The sequence below is a fragment of the Sitodiplosis mosellana genome, unplaced genomic scaffold (genome assembly GCF_009176505.1).
Source record: "Sitodiplosis mosellana isolate CC-2019 unplaced genomic scaffold, AAFC_SMos_1.0 Smas_scaffold_6226, whole genome shotgun sequence".
NCBI lineage: Eukaryota > Metazoa > Arthropoda > Insecta > Diptera > Cecidomyiidae > Sitodiplosis > Sitodiplosis mosellana.
The window spans coordinates 3266329-3278505 of record NW_022601467.1 but is presented as its reverse complement, the minus strand read 5'-3'; the positions used below and the strand labels follow the sequence as shown (position 1 = coordinate 3278505).

Below are 12177 nucleotides of genomic sequence, written 5' to 3'. Positions count from 1 at the left end.
GAAATTTCCATTTCGAACAAAATTCTTTTGCATTTTGCCCCCAACACACACGTACACACAAATTATTCAACACATTTTTTTTTCGTTTTGTTTGTTTTGGGTTTTTCGTTTCTTATAAAATCATTTCTATTTTTAGCAAAACGTACATATTTTGAACAGGATGTTATCCCATCGATTTATTTCTTATTTTTATCTTTAATTAACTGCTGTGTGCTTGTGATAGTCGTTTATCGCAATATTTTCTCTTGTTGTTGCTAATTCTAAAATAATTTCTGGCTTTTAATTAATTAATTTTTTTTTTGATAAGATCTTAGTATAAAACTCAAAAAATGAGAATCTTTTGTCGTCTTGAACCGATTTAACGACGTTATTGCAATATTTGTTACGGTGTCCAAACAACGCTGCACATTTTACGATTCAGTTCTGACAAAATGAGTGTGGCCAATTGTTGTCGTTCCGGTGTGAGCCTGTAAAAATGGAACAAACGAAATGATAAATTAGAAGAACAAAAGACACTATCGATTGGAATTTTATGGAGAAGAAATTGTGTTGGACATTTACTTGGCACAAAGGTCGATCCCTTCACTTTCTTCCTCCTTGCGAACGCGTTTGCGTTTCGGTCGAATTGCCGGAGCATCTTTGCTGTGATCATCGTTGATGGTTTGCCGTTCTGGACTCGATGCCTTTCGTTTGGTCTTGATTTTGAATCGCCGTATGCACAAAATAAACAAAATGTATTTTTAGTTAGAAGGTTTAGCTGCAGCTAAAAAAAAGCATTCGGAATTTCATTTATTTTGTTTACCTTAGTTTCCTTCTTCTTTTTCTTTTTCTCAAATTGTTGTGAATCATAGTAATTCGGTTTTTCTCGTCGAACTCTGGATGTTCGGCGCCGTTCATCTACTTCTTCGACCGCTTCGCGAATCCGTTCCGAGCGCCGTGTTGAAAAGAATGAATAGCCACATTTGCATGCTTTAGTTGCGACCGCAACACGAGCATCACACTTTGGGCAATTTTTTACAATTGCCCGACTTTTGACCATGGTTTCCACGCAAAATGATTCAAATCAGTCGGCACCGTGTGAATTCACGTTTATTGCGAACCAATTGGCAGACTTTAATATTTATTCGACTTCCATTATTGTTTTGACGTTTCACATTTGTGACGGTGTGTATTTGTGTATGTGTGTGGATTGAATGAGTAGCGCTGTGGCGGTCAACTACGTAACTATGTTGCGTTTTAAAAATTCAATCGACTGAATGGTTTCCATAACAATCTACTTTGAGTCGAAAAACAAAAACAAATTGAATTGTTGTCATTAAAGTGCAATGTCAATTGCGCTTCTCTTAATTTTCGATTAAATAATAAAAAAAAACGAACGATAAAACCAAACATGGAAGCGAGTGAATATTTTTTCATAAATGTAACCGGCCAAATTGATTGTGCCTATTATCCGATTGGATTCGACGGTCACAAATTGTTTGTTCGTTATGATGTGGTTGCTGGTCCAGACTGGGAGCTAGTATCGGGATTTAGTTCGGGTGTTACACAAAATGCAAGCGTCGGACAATCAAATGATAAAGTCGTTTTTAACATGCCCATGGAAATGATGTTCAAATCAACAAATCCATTTGGTTGTAAGTATTCCGTTTTTATGAATGAATGATAGAAAACAAAAAGGTTTTTGCGTTCCATTAACAAGTTGAAAGGTTGATTCTTCCAAGAGATTAATACGATTGAAACAAAAATTCAAATTACAGGGCCACAAATTGTGTTCAGTCTATACGGAACGAATTGGTGGCGAGCTGAATCATCCAAGGGATATGCACGTATACATGTTCCTCTTGGTGGCAAACGTACAACGACACGGGCTCCAATTTTAACGGCACAATGCTCAAATCTTTGGTCATCACTTTCCAGTTGGTTCACCGATCGAAGACCCGAACTACGTGATCCGAAAATTTTACTCGAAGGAACCAAAAACAAAGGTCTCACCATGGAATCATATGGTGAATTGGTCGTGACACTACAGTCCATTACGAGAGGTGGTGATGCGCTGTGCCTAGAATGGAATTAGGCAACGGATGAAAAATACACTGTGACTGAGAGAATTTTTGTAGAAAAATGCGTCATTTTATTTTTAAATAATCATTAATCGAATTATAACGAACCTATTGTAATTGAACCAATAATCTAGATTATCAGATGATAAGCAAATAAAGCGCCCGGTCTCTTTCGATCAATGGAAAGCTTTGCGTAAACATACTTTGTAGTTCTTATCTTATTTAAATCCGCTGGTGTTTGCGTAAAAAAGGAAAACTCCGCGTTTCGACTCTGGTTTTTTTTTCTTCGTCTGTTCGTTCACATTCGCTCTTTTCTTTATGAGCACAACCGACAAAATTGTTGTGCAAAATACGATTTGTGGGTGTTTAAATAGAGAAAAAATCATATAAAATAAATGCGAACCATGACGAAGAAATTGAAATGCACAAAGGATGTACGGTTAAAGGTTTTTTTGAGACGCTTTCGCTCTTGTTTCGAATGATGATTCGAAATGGTAATGAAAATGGTTGTATTTCAAGTCTCGCAAAAAAAAACCACCAGGAAGCAATAAAAGAAAATAAAATCAAAGGATTGAATTGAATTATATTGTGCGAACGCATATTTGCATAGATATGTGCGCGCAATCAGTAATAGCGAAAAAATTTTTAAAAATGTGTCCGCTTCGTTTGCTTCCATACATGTTTCCTGCACTCACTTACTTCATTCGCCGCTCGTACTGAGACACGCAGAATGTATAGGCTGAATATGGAATACGTAATCGTATCTACGACGCCCCATCGACGACGACGACGACAACGGCGAAGAAGAAGACTTGGATACACACAGTGTTCATGCGAATCCAGAGAGATAACACGAATAGCGAAAAATGTGTAAACATCGAGTGATTCCGAGTTCTTGCATTCAGTCACAATCAACGATTAGCGCAAAACAGTTGGACGCATTTGATGAGAGCGGCACATTTTTTTCTGTTGTTTATCGGTTTTCGGTGAGCTCTCTCGCTCTCGTTCGTCGGAAAATTCAAAATCTTTTGAATCACATACTCAGGCTCTGCATCATTTTCCATTCGTGCGTTTCGGTTATTTATCGCACTTTCGCTCACACGCTCGCACGTTAATCAGTTAGTCAGTTTGCCAGCCAGCCATTTCATTTATTTCTTTAACGTGTTTTTCTATTATTTTTTTTTTGTTCTTTTCTTGGTTTCGGATTCGTTTCGAAAATAATAGCAATGTTTATTATTTTTCGGTTGCTCTAAATGACAGTCATTCTGCAGATAAATATCTGTAAGTGGGATTCTTCTTTCAAAAGTCGACAAAATGTGATATTATTACCTTCGAACATGTGCTTATTGTTATTCTAACATAAATTGTTCGAGAAAAATACAGAAAAATAGAAAACAAACCGAGCTAAATCGAAAAAAGGTGTTGAAATAAAGGTTCGTGGAAAATTTCGAACAAAACTGAAAATAAATGCAAAACACTTGAAGATATAATGTGTGTGTGCAGACAAAATCCGATTTTTCGTTCGGTTTATTTTAATGTGTTTTAAAATTAATTTTAATCCTTCTCGAAAGCAGCAAGATAACATTTCACTCAATCATTTTTTCCTGGAAATTTTGAGCATTTCTCATTGTATTTTCTTCTTCTCTGTTTCTATTTTTGGTCAATGTTTGGTTGGCGTTCAGGTACGGAGGTGCAATACAGTACAGATCAACGTCAACAACACCACCACACAATCGATTGGATTTTAGTCCGAAATTTGCGTTGATCCGCATTAAAACAGAAAGAATACAGCGGTGCAAGAACAAATCAGACGTAAAAACATGGATTTACAAAACATTTCGAAAATTTCTGACCAGTGTCCGACAAATGACACTGACGACGATTTCGTTGAAACAATTAAACCCATAGTGACGATTTGTTTTAGTCTAATCGGCATTATAGGCTTTTTGGGCAATACGCTGGTAATCTTCGTTGTACTGATGAATCCACAAATGCGCTCAACTACAAATATGCTCATTATCAATTTGGCCATTGCGGATTTACTGTTTGTTGTGTTTTGTGTGCCGTTCACGGCCATCGATTATGTGGCATCCGAGTGGCCACTTGGAAATGCTTGGTGTAAAATTGTTCAATATTTGATCATTGTCACGGCGTTGGCCAGCATTTATACCTTAGTTTTGATGAGTTTTGATCGTTTTTTGGCTGTAGTATACCCCATCTCAAGCCGATCGTTGCGAAATGAACGCAACGCACTGAAAGCGATTACCATTTTATGGCTACTCATACTGTCGTCAGCCATTCCCGTCATCTTTGCGCACGGAATTGTGGTGAGTTGAGAAAAATAAAAACAAAAATCATAAAAACAAATTTATTTTAAGAACAAAAAATTAGCTGTTCATTGCCGGGTCATTACGAAAAGAAATCGAAATGAAAAAATAAATAAAAAGACGGAAAAATAACATGGAAATAACTGCGGTTCTAATGCTCAATGATGCCCAATTAATTGCGTGACAAAAGCACAAACTATGTAACAAGATCTAGATGAGTACGATTGCGGCAGCGGCAGCAGCAGCGGTTGTGCTGGTCGTGGCGGGGGTAACAACAACAAAATACTAACCAAATCAATGATAATATCAAGTGCCCAACCATTTATTCTGTACAAATATCGTATAAAATTTTATGGTATCGTCATTGTCAACAAAAATTGCCAGTATAATTTTGTGATATTACGATTTAGAATGAAACAGAAACAAAAATTGTACACAGAGAGGAAGAGAGAGGGAGAGAGAGAGAGAGTGATACACGCGAACGTCGACAAAAACACATAAATACACGTTTGAGGCGAAAAGCTGGTGTTGATAGAAAAAGCTGGATAGATAAACAGAGCTTATTGATTTGTTTTTTTTTCTATTAAAAATACTAATTACCATATGCAATACACGGTTATTAAATAAAATGTTATCGATCAATATCTTTGAGCATACAATAATCAATTCGATATATTATGGCACAATAACAAAAATCGCCCTGAAACCGACTTAAAATGAATCTCGGCCGAACAATGTAAGGAAAGAACAACCACTGTCTCCTTTCATTATTCATCATCATTAATTTCAAAAACAGACACACGCACACGCACACACTTTCTTGTAGCATCCTTTATTTCGCTAAAAACCAAATCAAGTCATTTGTATGTTGTGTGCGATATGTTTTCATTTCACTTATCTTTCTTCTGGCGTAGACTTGACAAACAACAAACTTGGTCAACCAATTGTTGTGAGAGACTCTGCGAACAAGAAAATAAACAAATGAAACGTTTTCAATGGTTTAATGGGTTGGATGGTACGGTCGGGACGCGGAGAGAGAGTATGAGTAAGCGATAGATATACATAAGAGCAAAGCAATTGGAACGGCTTTTTGGACCGTCGCCATCGACGCTGAATCGATTTGAAGTTTTATGCTCCGAAGAAATGGAAGCCATTTTTCGGCAATTCAACCGAAAAAAAAAATATATATATATATATATATTTTAGATCGGCCAATTCAATTGGCAATGAAGTTCTTTGTTCTAAGAGAAAATGCAAACACAAAAGCAATTTATTACATCTTATTATCACATAAAACTACAGACAATCGGACCATCGAACGACTAGCGAATCTATCGTTTGTTAGATATGTTAATTTAATATTCGTGCAATATGAAGCTGGCTGTGTCGAGCCAGCTTGAATTGGTTTATCCAAAGAAAGCTTGAAGAATTGAAAAGCATTTGTCGGAACGCGGAGATGTATAGGAATGAGGCGATGGAGCGGGATGAGGAGTAGGTGGAGAAGAAGAAATGTGAGTGTAAGCGAATGTACGGACGAATGCTCGTTTATCGAACAGTCAGTTTCAATTTTTGTTGTGTGTCGAGTATTAGTGAAAATAATGATGGAAAAATGATTCGAATATTTTTCGATGTGCAGACATTAGCTTAAATAAGCTTCAGTTGAAGTATTATGAGTCAATTCTTGGCATTTTGGCTCAAACCACGGTAAATTTTCTTCTTTCAACATTTTCTTTTCCTACATTTCCAATAAAATCACAACGGAAAAAAGGACCCAGAGACACATACACACAGAGAGAGAAACCAATGGGTGAATGTGTGCGGGGAGGTAGTGGAGTTGGAATTGTGCTTTAGCGCCTTCGATTACCCAAGCAACCGGATGCCATCCTAATGAATAGATAATTTATTCCAAGAAACCGTATGCAAATGCCATCAAAGTGCTATTTAAAATTTATTGTGTACACATATATTCGGTAGTAAATCACAGCGAATATATCGTTTGATTGAGAATTTATATGGAACAAAAAGTATGGGAAACTGTATGTGTGAGAGATAGAGAGGGGGGGGGGGAGAGCGTGTCGTCAAGAATCGCACTAAGAATCACAATTAGACAGCAGCAGAAGCAGCATTCAATTGAAATATGCTGCAAATCAAGAAAAAATCACAAATGGTATGGTGTAATTTGGTACCATTTTTCGGAAGGGGGTCGAAATTCCAATTTAAATTATTTATGACGAAATTTTGCAACATCCTTTAATCTATACGATCGCAAAAAAAAATCTTCAATTGAAATATTAATTAGAGGCAAATGTTTGGCTTGGAAAGATACGCGAGAGACGGGGCCCAAGTGTTGGTGGCGTTACGCGCGTCTGACATAACTGGCTGTCGTTTTGTAGATCAAATGAGTAATTGTAATTGGCTTCACACACAATTGTTCCGGTTTCGGCTGTAATCGATGTAAAAGCTTTTTTCATTTTCCTCTTTGCGTTGTGTCAAAAAGTAGGACGCATGGTGAGAGATAGGGTGGGTGGTGTAGAAGTGTCGTTTCAAGAAGGAAGAGGACGAACAGTGAAACAAGAACATGTGAATTGTTGGTTCATTAAAATCCAAAATCTCTTTATTATGTGACCTTATTGGTCGGTGGTCAACGCGTCGGTAGCACTGGCACATGACACGTGCTCAACCATCGAACCGAATTCGCATCAGTGTAATGTGTGCCTCGACAAAACGCGCGCCATATGAATACGCATAGTGGGGTGCCAAACAATGCAGCAGGCGAAATAGGAAGGAAAGAAAAAAGACGGCTTCTACATTCCTTTTAACGGCATATTATGTTCGAACATCGAAATAGAACAGTATGGAACACGATCATAAAAGCAACAAGTAGTTCAAAAACAGGATATAAAAATATAATACGTAATTGTATGTTTGCATTGTACACATTATATTTTTCGTTTGGCTGCCAAACGAACGAACAAACGAAACTGAATGAACAAGTGAACGAACGAACGAACGAACGGATACACACATAACACAATTCAATGGAATGCTCATATCCATATGGGTGCATGGGCATGAGCTCTTCATCGTCGTCGTCAGCAACAGTACAAGAAGCAGCAACAACAAGAACAAAACAGCTCCTCCATCACCACCACCATCCACAGCAGCTTAAGCATATAAGAAATGCCTTCCACGAAATACCATAAATGCTAGCATTTTTATTATTTATAGACGATTACACGGGGCGCTTTCACAATTTTCCTCATTTTTCCATCAAAAATCTCATAAAACAATTTCAGCAATTTCGTTAAAAAAAAACTGCTTAGATTAACTTGAAGAGATTTTCGTTTTTCAATATCGGAAAGCACGAGATCATTTTCCTCCTCTCCCTCTTATTCTGCCGTTCTCTTTCATTCGCTTTTTCTTCCCTTGAACTCCCCCCTTTGTTTTAAATCATTGGTTTTGTGATTGATTTTCGACGAACTTTAACTAAACGAAACGACTTCAAAGTCACTTTGTAGCGATAATTTTCTCTTTATTGTGACGACTATGGTTTAGAAAAAGGTTACGCAGGTCGAGAGGAATGGGGCGCGAGCATCAATCTACATGCACAATTACTGTTTGGTTGATGTGTGAGATTTCGAAATAAAATGGCCAAACGCAAACGAGAATTGAATTGTTGCCGAACTAATAAGCCAAACGAATCGCATCCCAGTGGATGAAATAATTCATTTTTATGTTTTAATTTGAAGCCAAAATGAAGTGTGAAAGCGTATTGTTCTCATTAAAATGCGAAGACCTTTGACGACGAGGTCGCTTTGGATAGATAGAGCGAGGGAGACAGAGAGAGGGAGAGAGAGAAGAAGAGATACAGTATATTTAGTTAAAAAGAAGATGCTTGGGGCATTATACATGAAACGATGTTGGACACAACACAAAACACAGTACTAACTAGCAACACATGACAATGTGATTTCCCATTTGACAAATACACTGGTTCCCAGATCAAATTAGATCTTTGCGTTGATTGTTGTTTGGAAATCGTTGAACGTATACGCATTTTACTTTTATTCAAAAGTGTACAAAAGGGCAAACATCCTGTTGAGTGTAACGATCGAAAGTGGAGTTCTATAGTTTTAGCCGGATAGAATTTATTATCGTAAACATTTACGGTCAATGAAAATGGGTTACAACCAATGAGCTCTCCCTCAACAACTGAATTCGAATTTCGTGCAAAATGGGAAAACGTTTCAAAATGTCAAACTAGATATACATCAAAAATATCTGTGTGACATTTCATAGTTTCAAAGGTGAATTGACATTTTGCTTTGACTTTGTCACATCTCTCTGCCTCCCTATACTTGTGCCTTGTTTATAATCCAAACAGAGAAAGCACTTTTTTTATCGGTTACATTGAGCCAAATCCATTTTTTTGCCGTTGCGGTATTCATCTTCATCTCCATCTCCATTTCCACGGAAAACATTCATGTTGACATGTTTTCACATTGCATCCTTATATTGTTGTGTTGGCGAAAATCAGACCCCTTCGACAAAAATCTCTGTCAACATCAATAACCAACCATTAACTCCAATCGAAGATAGAGACGATGAATGGAGTGTATCTTGTTATTAACGAAAATTGAAATGGGTGTTGTGCTTGCGAAGAGCAGCTTGTTATTACTTGTTCTTTGATGACGGCACACACTGACTCTCGCACACGCACGTACGCACGATAGAGGCAAAATCGGTGCGAAATGTTGGCCAAACAGTTTCGGGTGTGATCGAAATGTGAAAATCAAACTGATTCGAATTAAGAAAGAGGAAACTTTAATAGGGTCGGTTCATGGCGTATATGTTTGCCATTGCCGCCACCGTCACCACCAAGAATTTTGTTTTGTGTGTACGTATGACTCTATTTGTATTATGTGAAACGCTAACTCTGACACGTATATGGTTATTGTTATTGCAAAGGCAATTTGTTGTTGAGTTCACACAACAGCCGCTATCGCGCGCGCTAACGCCCCGCTCCTTCATACCCAAACGGATCGCTTTGGAAATATTACTTTTAGATTTAATTATTGGGTAATTCTCATCGCTAAGTGAATAAAATACGTGTATCGAATGTATACAGAGTGAGAGTGTGTGCAAAGTGAGCGCTGGGCTCAGCTTTATGTCTGCTTCATAATTTTTCGCCTTCCTTCTCTTTCCGCCGGTCATATTCTCTCTCTCTCTCTCCAGCACGCGGGGGCTCACTCTCGCATTCTCTCGCTGGATATGGCACAACATTAAACTTCATATCTTTACATCTTATCGAAAATTTAATGAATATTTCATAATAATAATAATGAAATAATTTTGTTGTTCCGTTTCGGAATGATGTGTCGTTCGGGTGACACTGGTACTGGCGCTCTTTTCCTCTCGCTCTCTGTGTGTGTTTTAACCATTTGAATTTGCACAAACAACACACTTCGTAACGGAACGAAACGGAGCGAAGCAAAAAGACAAGAGAAATGAAATAGAAGAAAAAATAGAAAAGAAACAAGAGAAAAAAGGACAAAAGATAAGCACACCGACCGAATGAATTGTGGGCTTCATCGTATCAAATATTTCAAATTCTTGTACATTGAAAAGTATCATCAAAGAATTTTCGCTCCAACTCAACCAAAAATATTCAAACAATTTAATACATTATATTGGCACATGTTTACACAGCAACATTCAGAACATTATTGCCATCAACCCATATTTCCAATGAGCGGGCGAGCGAACGAGCGCACGCTGTAACTCTTTTTCTCACTCATTCAATGTTTTCATGCATGTATTGCGATCACATTCATCCCTCGAGCCATGTAATACTAGTATAAATGCTGTTGTAACTGGTGATGTTCGAGATGAATGTGTGACCATTACATTAATAATTTAATATTTAACGTGGAGTGAATGAATGTACTCGGTTTTCTTCAACTACTTCAAACTTGATTTGGGGCCAAACGCATTGACTAAGCACAATATCTCTGTCTCTCTCTCTCTCTATCTCTCGTTCCCTTACATTTCTCGCTCAAGAAACTCAAACACTGAAATGAGGTTGCGAATTATTCAAAGAATCCGTTTCATTTATTTACTCGGATTTCACTCAATTTGATATATTGAGAATGAATTAGCCGAGATAAAGACATAAGTTGCTTTCTTGGAAAATAAACTCGGTAACCATTTCAAAGATCCCCTCCCCAATGATTCCAGCTAATCTATTTGTGCAAAAGTTTGTTGATGCTGCTGCTGATGCTGCTGTTGTGTGTTTTGATGTGGAATCCACGTCATAGATGTTACGTCATACGCTATTTTTTTTTTGATTGCAGAAGATAAATATTATCCACTTTTTTTAATTCCCTTTTCTCTTCCTATCTCTCACCCTCTGTCTCTTTTTCATTGCAGACTGAAAAATATGGTTCGACCGACTATAAGTTTTGCGCATTCAAAAGTGGTGGCATTTCATTTGCCGCCTTTCACATCATATTCTTCTCTAGTTCATATTTAATACCATTAACACTGATAAGCGGACTGTATGCATTCATGTTACGGCTATGGCGAACGGTTGTGCCGCACAATCGGACAAATGAATCGCATCGAGGGCGAAAACGTGTGACAAGATTGGTGTTCGTTGTTGTGGCTGCATTCGCATTGCTTTGGCTCCCCATACAAGTAAGCTCAATCAAATATGCATAATCACGTGCACGTATGCATTCCATACGCACATCATACATGTATATTCTAATGAATTTAATTGAGTTGAAATTGAGACAGATGAAAAAAAATATACAACAGCACTCAATTTTCCAAATGCTCAGTTGCTCTCCCTGTCCATATCTTGATAAAATCAATTCACATTCAAAGGGGACACAAAAAAGAACGATAGTAAAAAAATGTGTTTGCATTAAATGATATTTGTTTATTCTTCTATTTGCAAAAATATGGTATGAAAATCCAGGTAATATTGCTGCTAAAGAGCCTCAAGCTGTTCAACACATGCACACAATTTGATATTTTGCTGCAGATTGCGTCTCATGTACTGGCCTACACCACAGCCTGCATCAACCCACTGTATGCTAAAATGCAATTCAATTATTTCCAATTGAAACAATAAACAATTTCGTCTCACTTTTCATTTCCAATTTGCAGGTTGTATGCGTTTTTGTCGGAAAATTTTCGAAAAGCTTTCAAAAAGGTGAGTGTTTAAATAATATGCCTTGGATTATTGCGTAGGATTTATTATCCGTATAAGCGAACCGTACACACTTCGATATTTCCATTAAAATAAATGCTGTCGTAAATTAATTTATCTCTTCACGCCATCGCCGTTTTCATCATCGTCGTTGTCCTTGTTTTTTTCGGAATACTCACTCGACACACACCATAAACAAACTTGACCATATTGATGTCGAAAATGTCTATAGCGTTGAGTGTGCCTTTAATCAGGTTATATAATTCAATTTCTTCCAGGTCATTTACTGCGGCCCAACCAGGCGATACAGTTATCACCATCCATTGTCCTCAAAATCAATTCGCACTGGCAGCACAGCTACACCAGAACATGTTTAATGAATTACAATTTAATTATTTATTAACATCAACAAAATGTCGATTTCTGAAATAGTTATTATCATTATTATTATTATGATTAAATAAAAATTTATTTACTATGGTGAACGTAAATGTTTTTTTTTCTCTTCAACGAATTTTTGTTTGCATTTTAAGACATAATCATTTCGTTTTAGCTTTCATAAGAATTGCTTCGA

At 37.2% G+C, this 12177-nt stretch overlaps 3 protein-coding genes across 8 annotated transcripts; 2 read left to right on the top strand and 1 right to left on the bottom strand.

Moving 5' to 3' along the window:
• Positions 1–171: 171 nt before the first annotated feature.
• On the bottom strand, positions 172–1150 carry LOC129578600 (UPF0547 protein C16orf87-like). Its single transcript, XM_055467408.1, has 3 exons — positions 803–1150; positions 562–695; positions 172–467 (listed from the first exon to the last, which is right to left on the bottom strand). The coding sequence occupies exons 1-3, from the start codon at positions 1037–1039 to the stop codon at positions 383–385; spliced, it is 456 nt and encodes a 151-aa protein (XP_055323383.1). The 5' UTR covers positions 1040–1150; the 3' UTR covers positions 172–382.
• Positions 1151–1281: 131 nt separating this feature from the next.
• Positions 1282–2213, top strand: LOC129578599 (B9 domain-containing protein 1). The gene is made up of 2 exons (XM_055467407.1): positions 1282–1634; positions 1758–2213. Exons 1-2 carry the CDS (start codon positions 1391–1393, stop codon positions 2072–2074), a joined length of 561 nt encoding a protein of 186 aa, XP_055323382.1. The 5' UTR covers positions 1282–1390; the 3' UTR covers positions 2075–2213.
• Positions 2214–2976: 763 nt separating this feature from the next.
• Positions 2977–12027, top strand: LOC129578596 (allatostatin-A receptor-like). 6 transcript variants are annotated; one of them, XM_055467396.1, is made up of 7 exons: positions 2977–3126; positions 3285–3493; positions 3743–4387; positions 10817–11083; positions 11370–11482; positions 11561–11606; positions 11882–12027. In XM_055467396.1, exons 3-7 carry the CDS (start codon positions 3881–3883, stop codon positions 11978–11980), a joined length of 1032 nt encoding a protein of 343 aa, XP_055323371.1. In that variant the 5' UTR covers positions 2977–3126; positions 3285–3493; positions 3743–3880; the 3' UTR covers positions 11981–12027. The 6 variants fall into 6 exon arrangements, with proteins under 6 accessions (XP_055323371.1, XP_055323372.1, XP_055323373.1 ...); XM_055467397.1 differs by having other exon boundaries at positions 2977–3178; positions 3285–3341; XM_055467398.1 differs by having other exon boundaries at positions 2977–3182; positions 3285–3341.
• The last annotated feature ends 150 nt before the right edge of the window (positions 12028–12177 follow it).

Excerpts from the sequence above, each read along its gene's own strand:
- LOC129578599 (XM_055467407.1), top strand. The coding sequence starts at position 1,391 with ATGGAAGCGAGTGAATATTTTTTCATAAATGTAACCGGCCAAATTGAT. Across the intron at positions 1,635-1,757 it reads ATCAACAAATCCATTTGGTT|GGCCACAAATTGTGTTCAGT; the intron begins GTAAGTATTCCG and ends TTCAAATTACAG.
- LOC129578596 (XM_055467396.1), top strand. The coding sequence starts at position 3,881 with ATGGATTTACAAAACATTTCGAAAATTTCTGACCAGTGTCCGACAAAT. Across the intron at positions 11,084-11,369 it reads TGCTTTGGCTCCCCATACAA|GTAATATTGCTGCTAAAGAG; the intron begins GTAAGCTCAATC and ends ATGAAAATCCAG. Across the intron at positions 11,607-11,881 it reads TTCGAAAAGCTTTCAAAAAG|GTCATTTACTGCGGCCCAAC; the intron begins GTGAGTGTTTAA and ends AATTTCTTCCAG.
- LOC129578600 (XM_055467408.1), bottom strand. The coding sequence starts at position 1,039 with ATGGTCAAAAGTCGGGCAATTGTAAAAAATTGCCCAAAGTGTGATGCT. Across the intron at positions 696-802 it reads AAAAGAAGAAGGAAACTAAG|ACCAAACGAAAGGCATCGAG; the intron begins GTAAACAAAATA and ends TTCAAAATCAAG. Across the intron at positions 468-561 it reads GGGATCGACCTTTGTGCCAA|GCTCACACCGGAACGACAAC; the intron begins GTAAATGTCCAA and ends CCATTTTTACAG.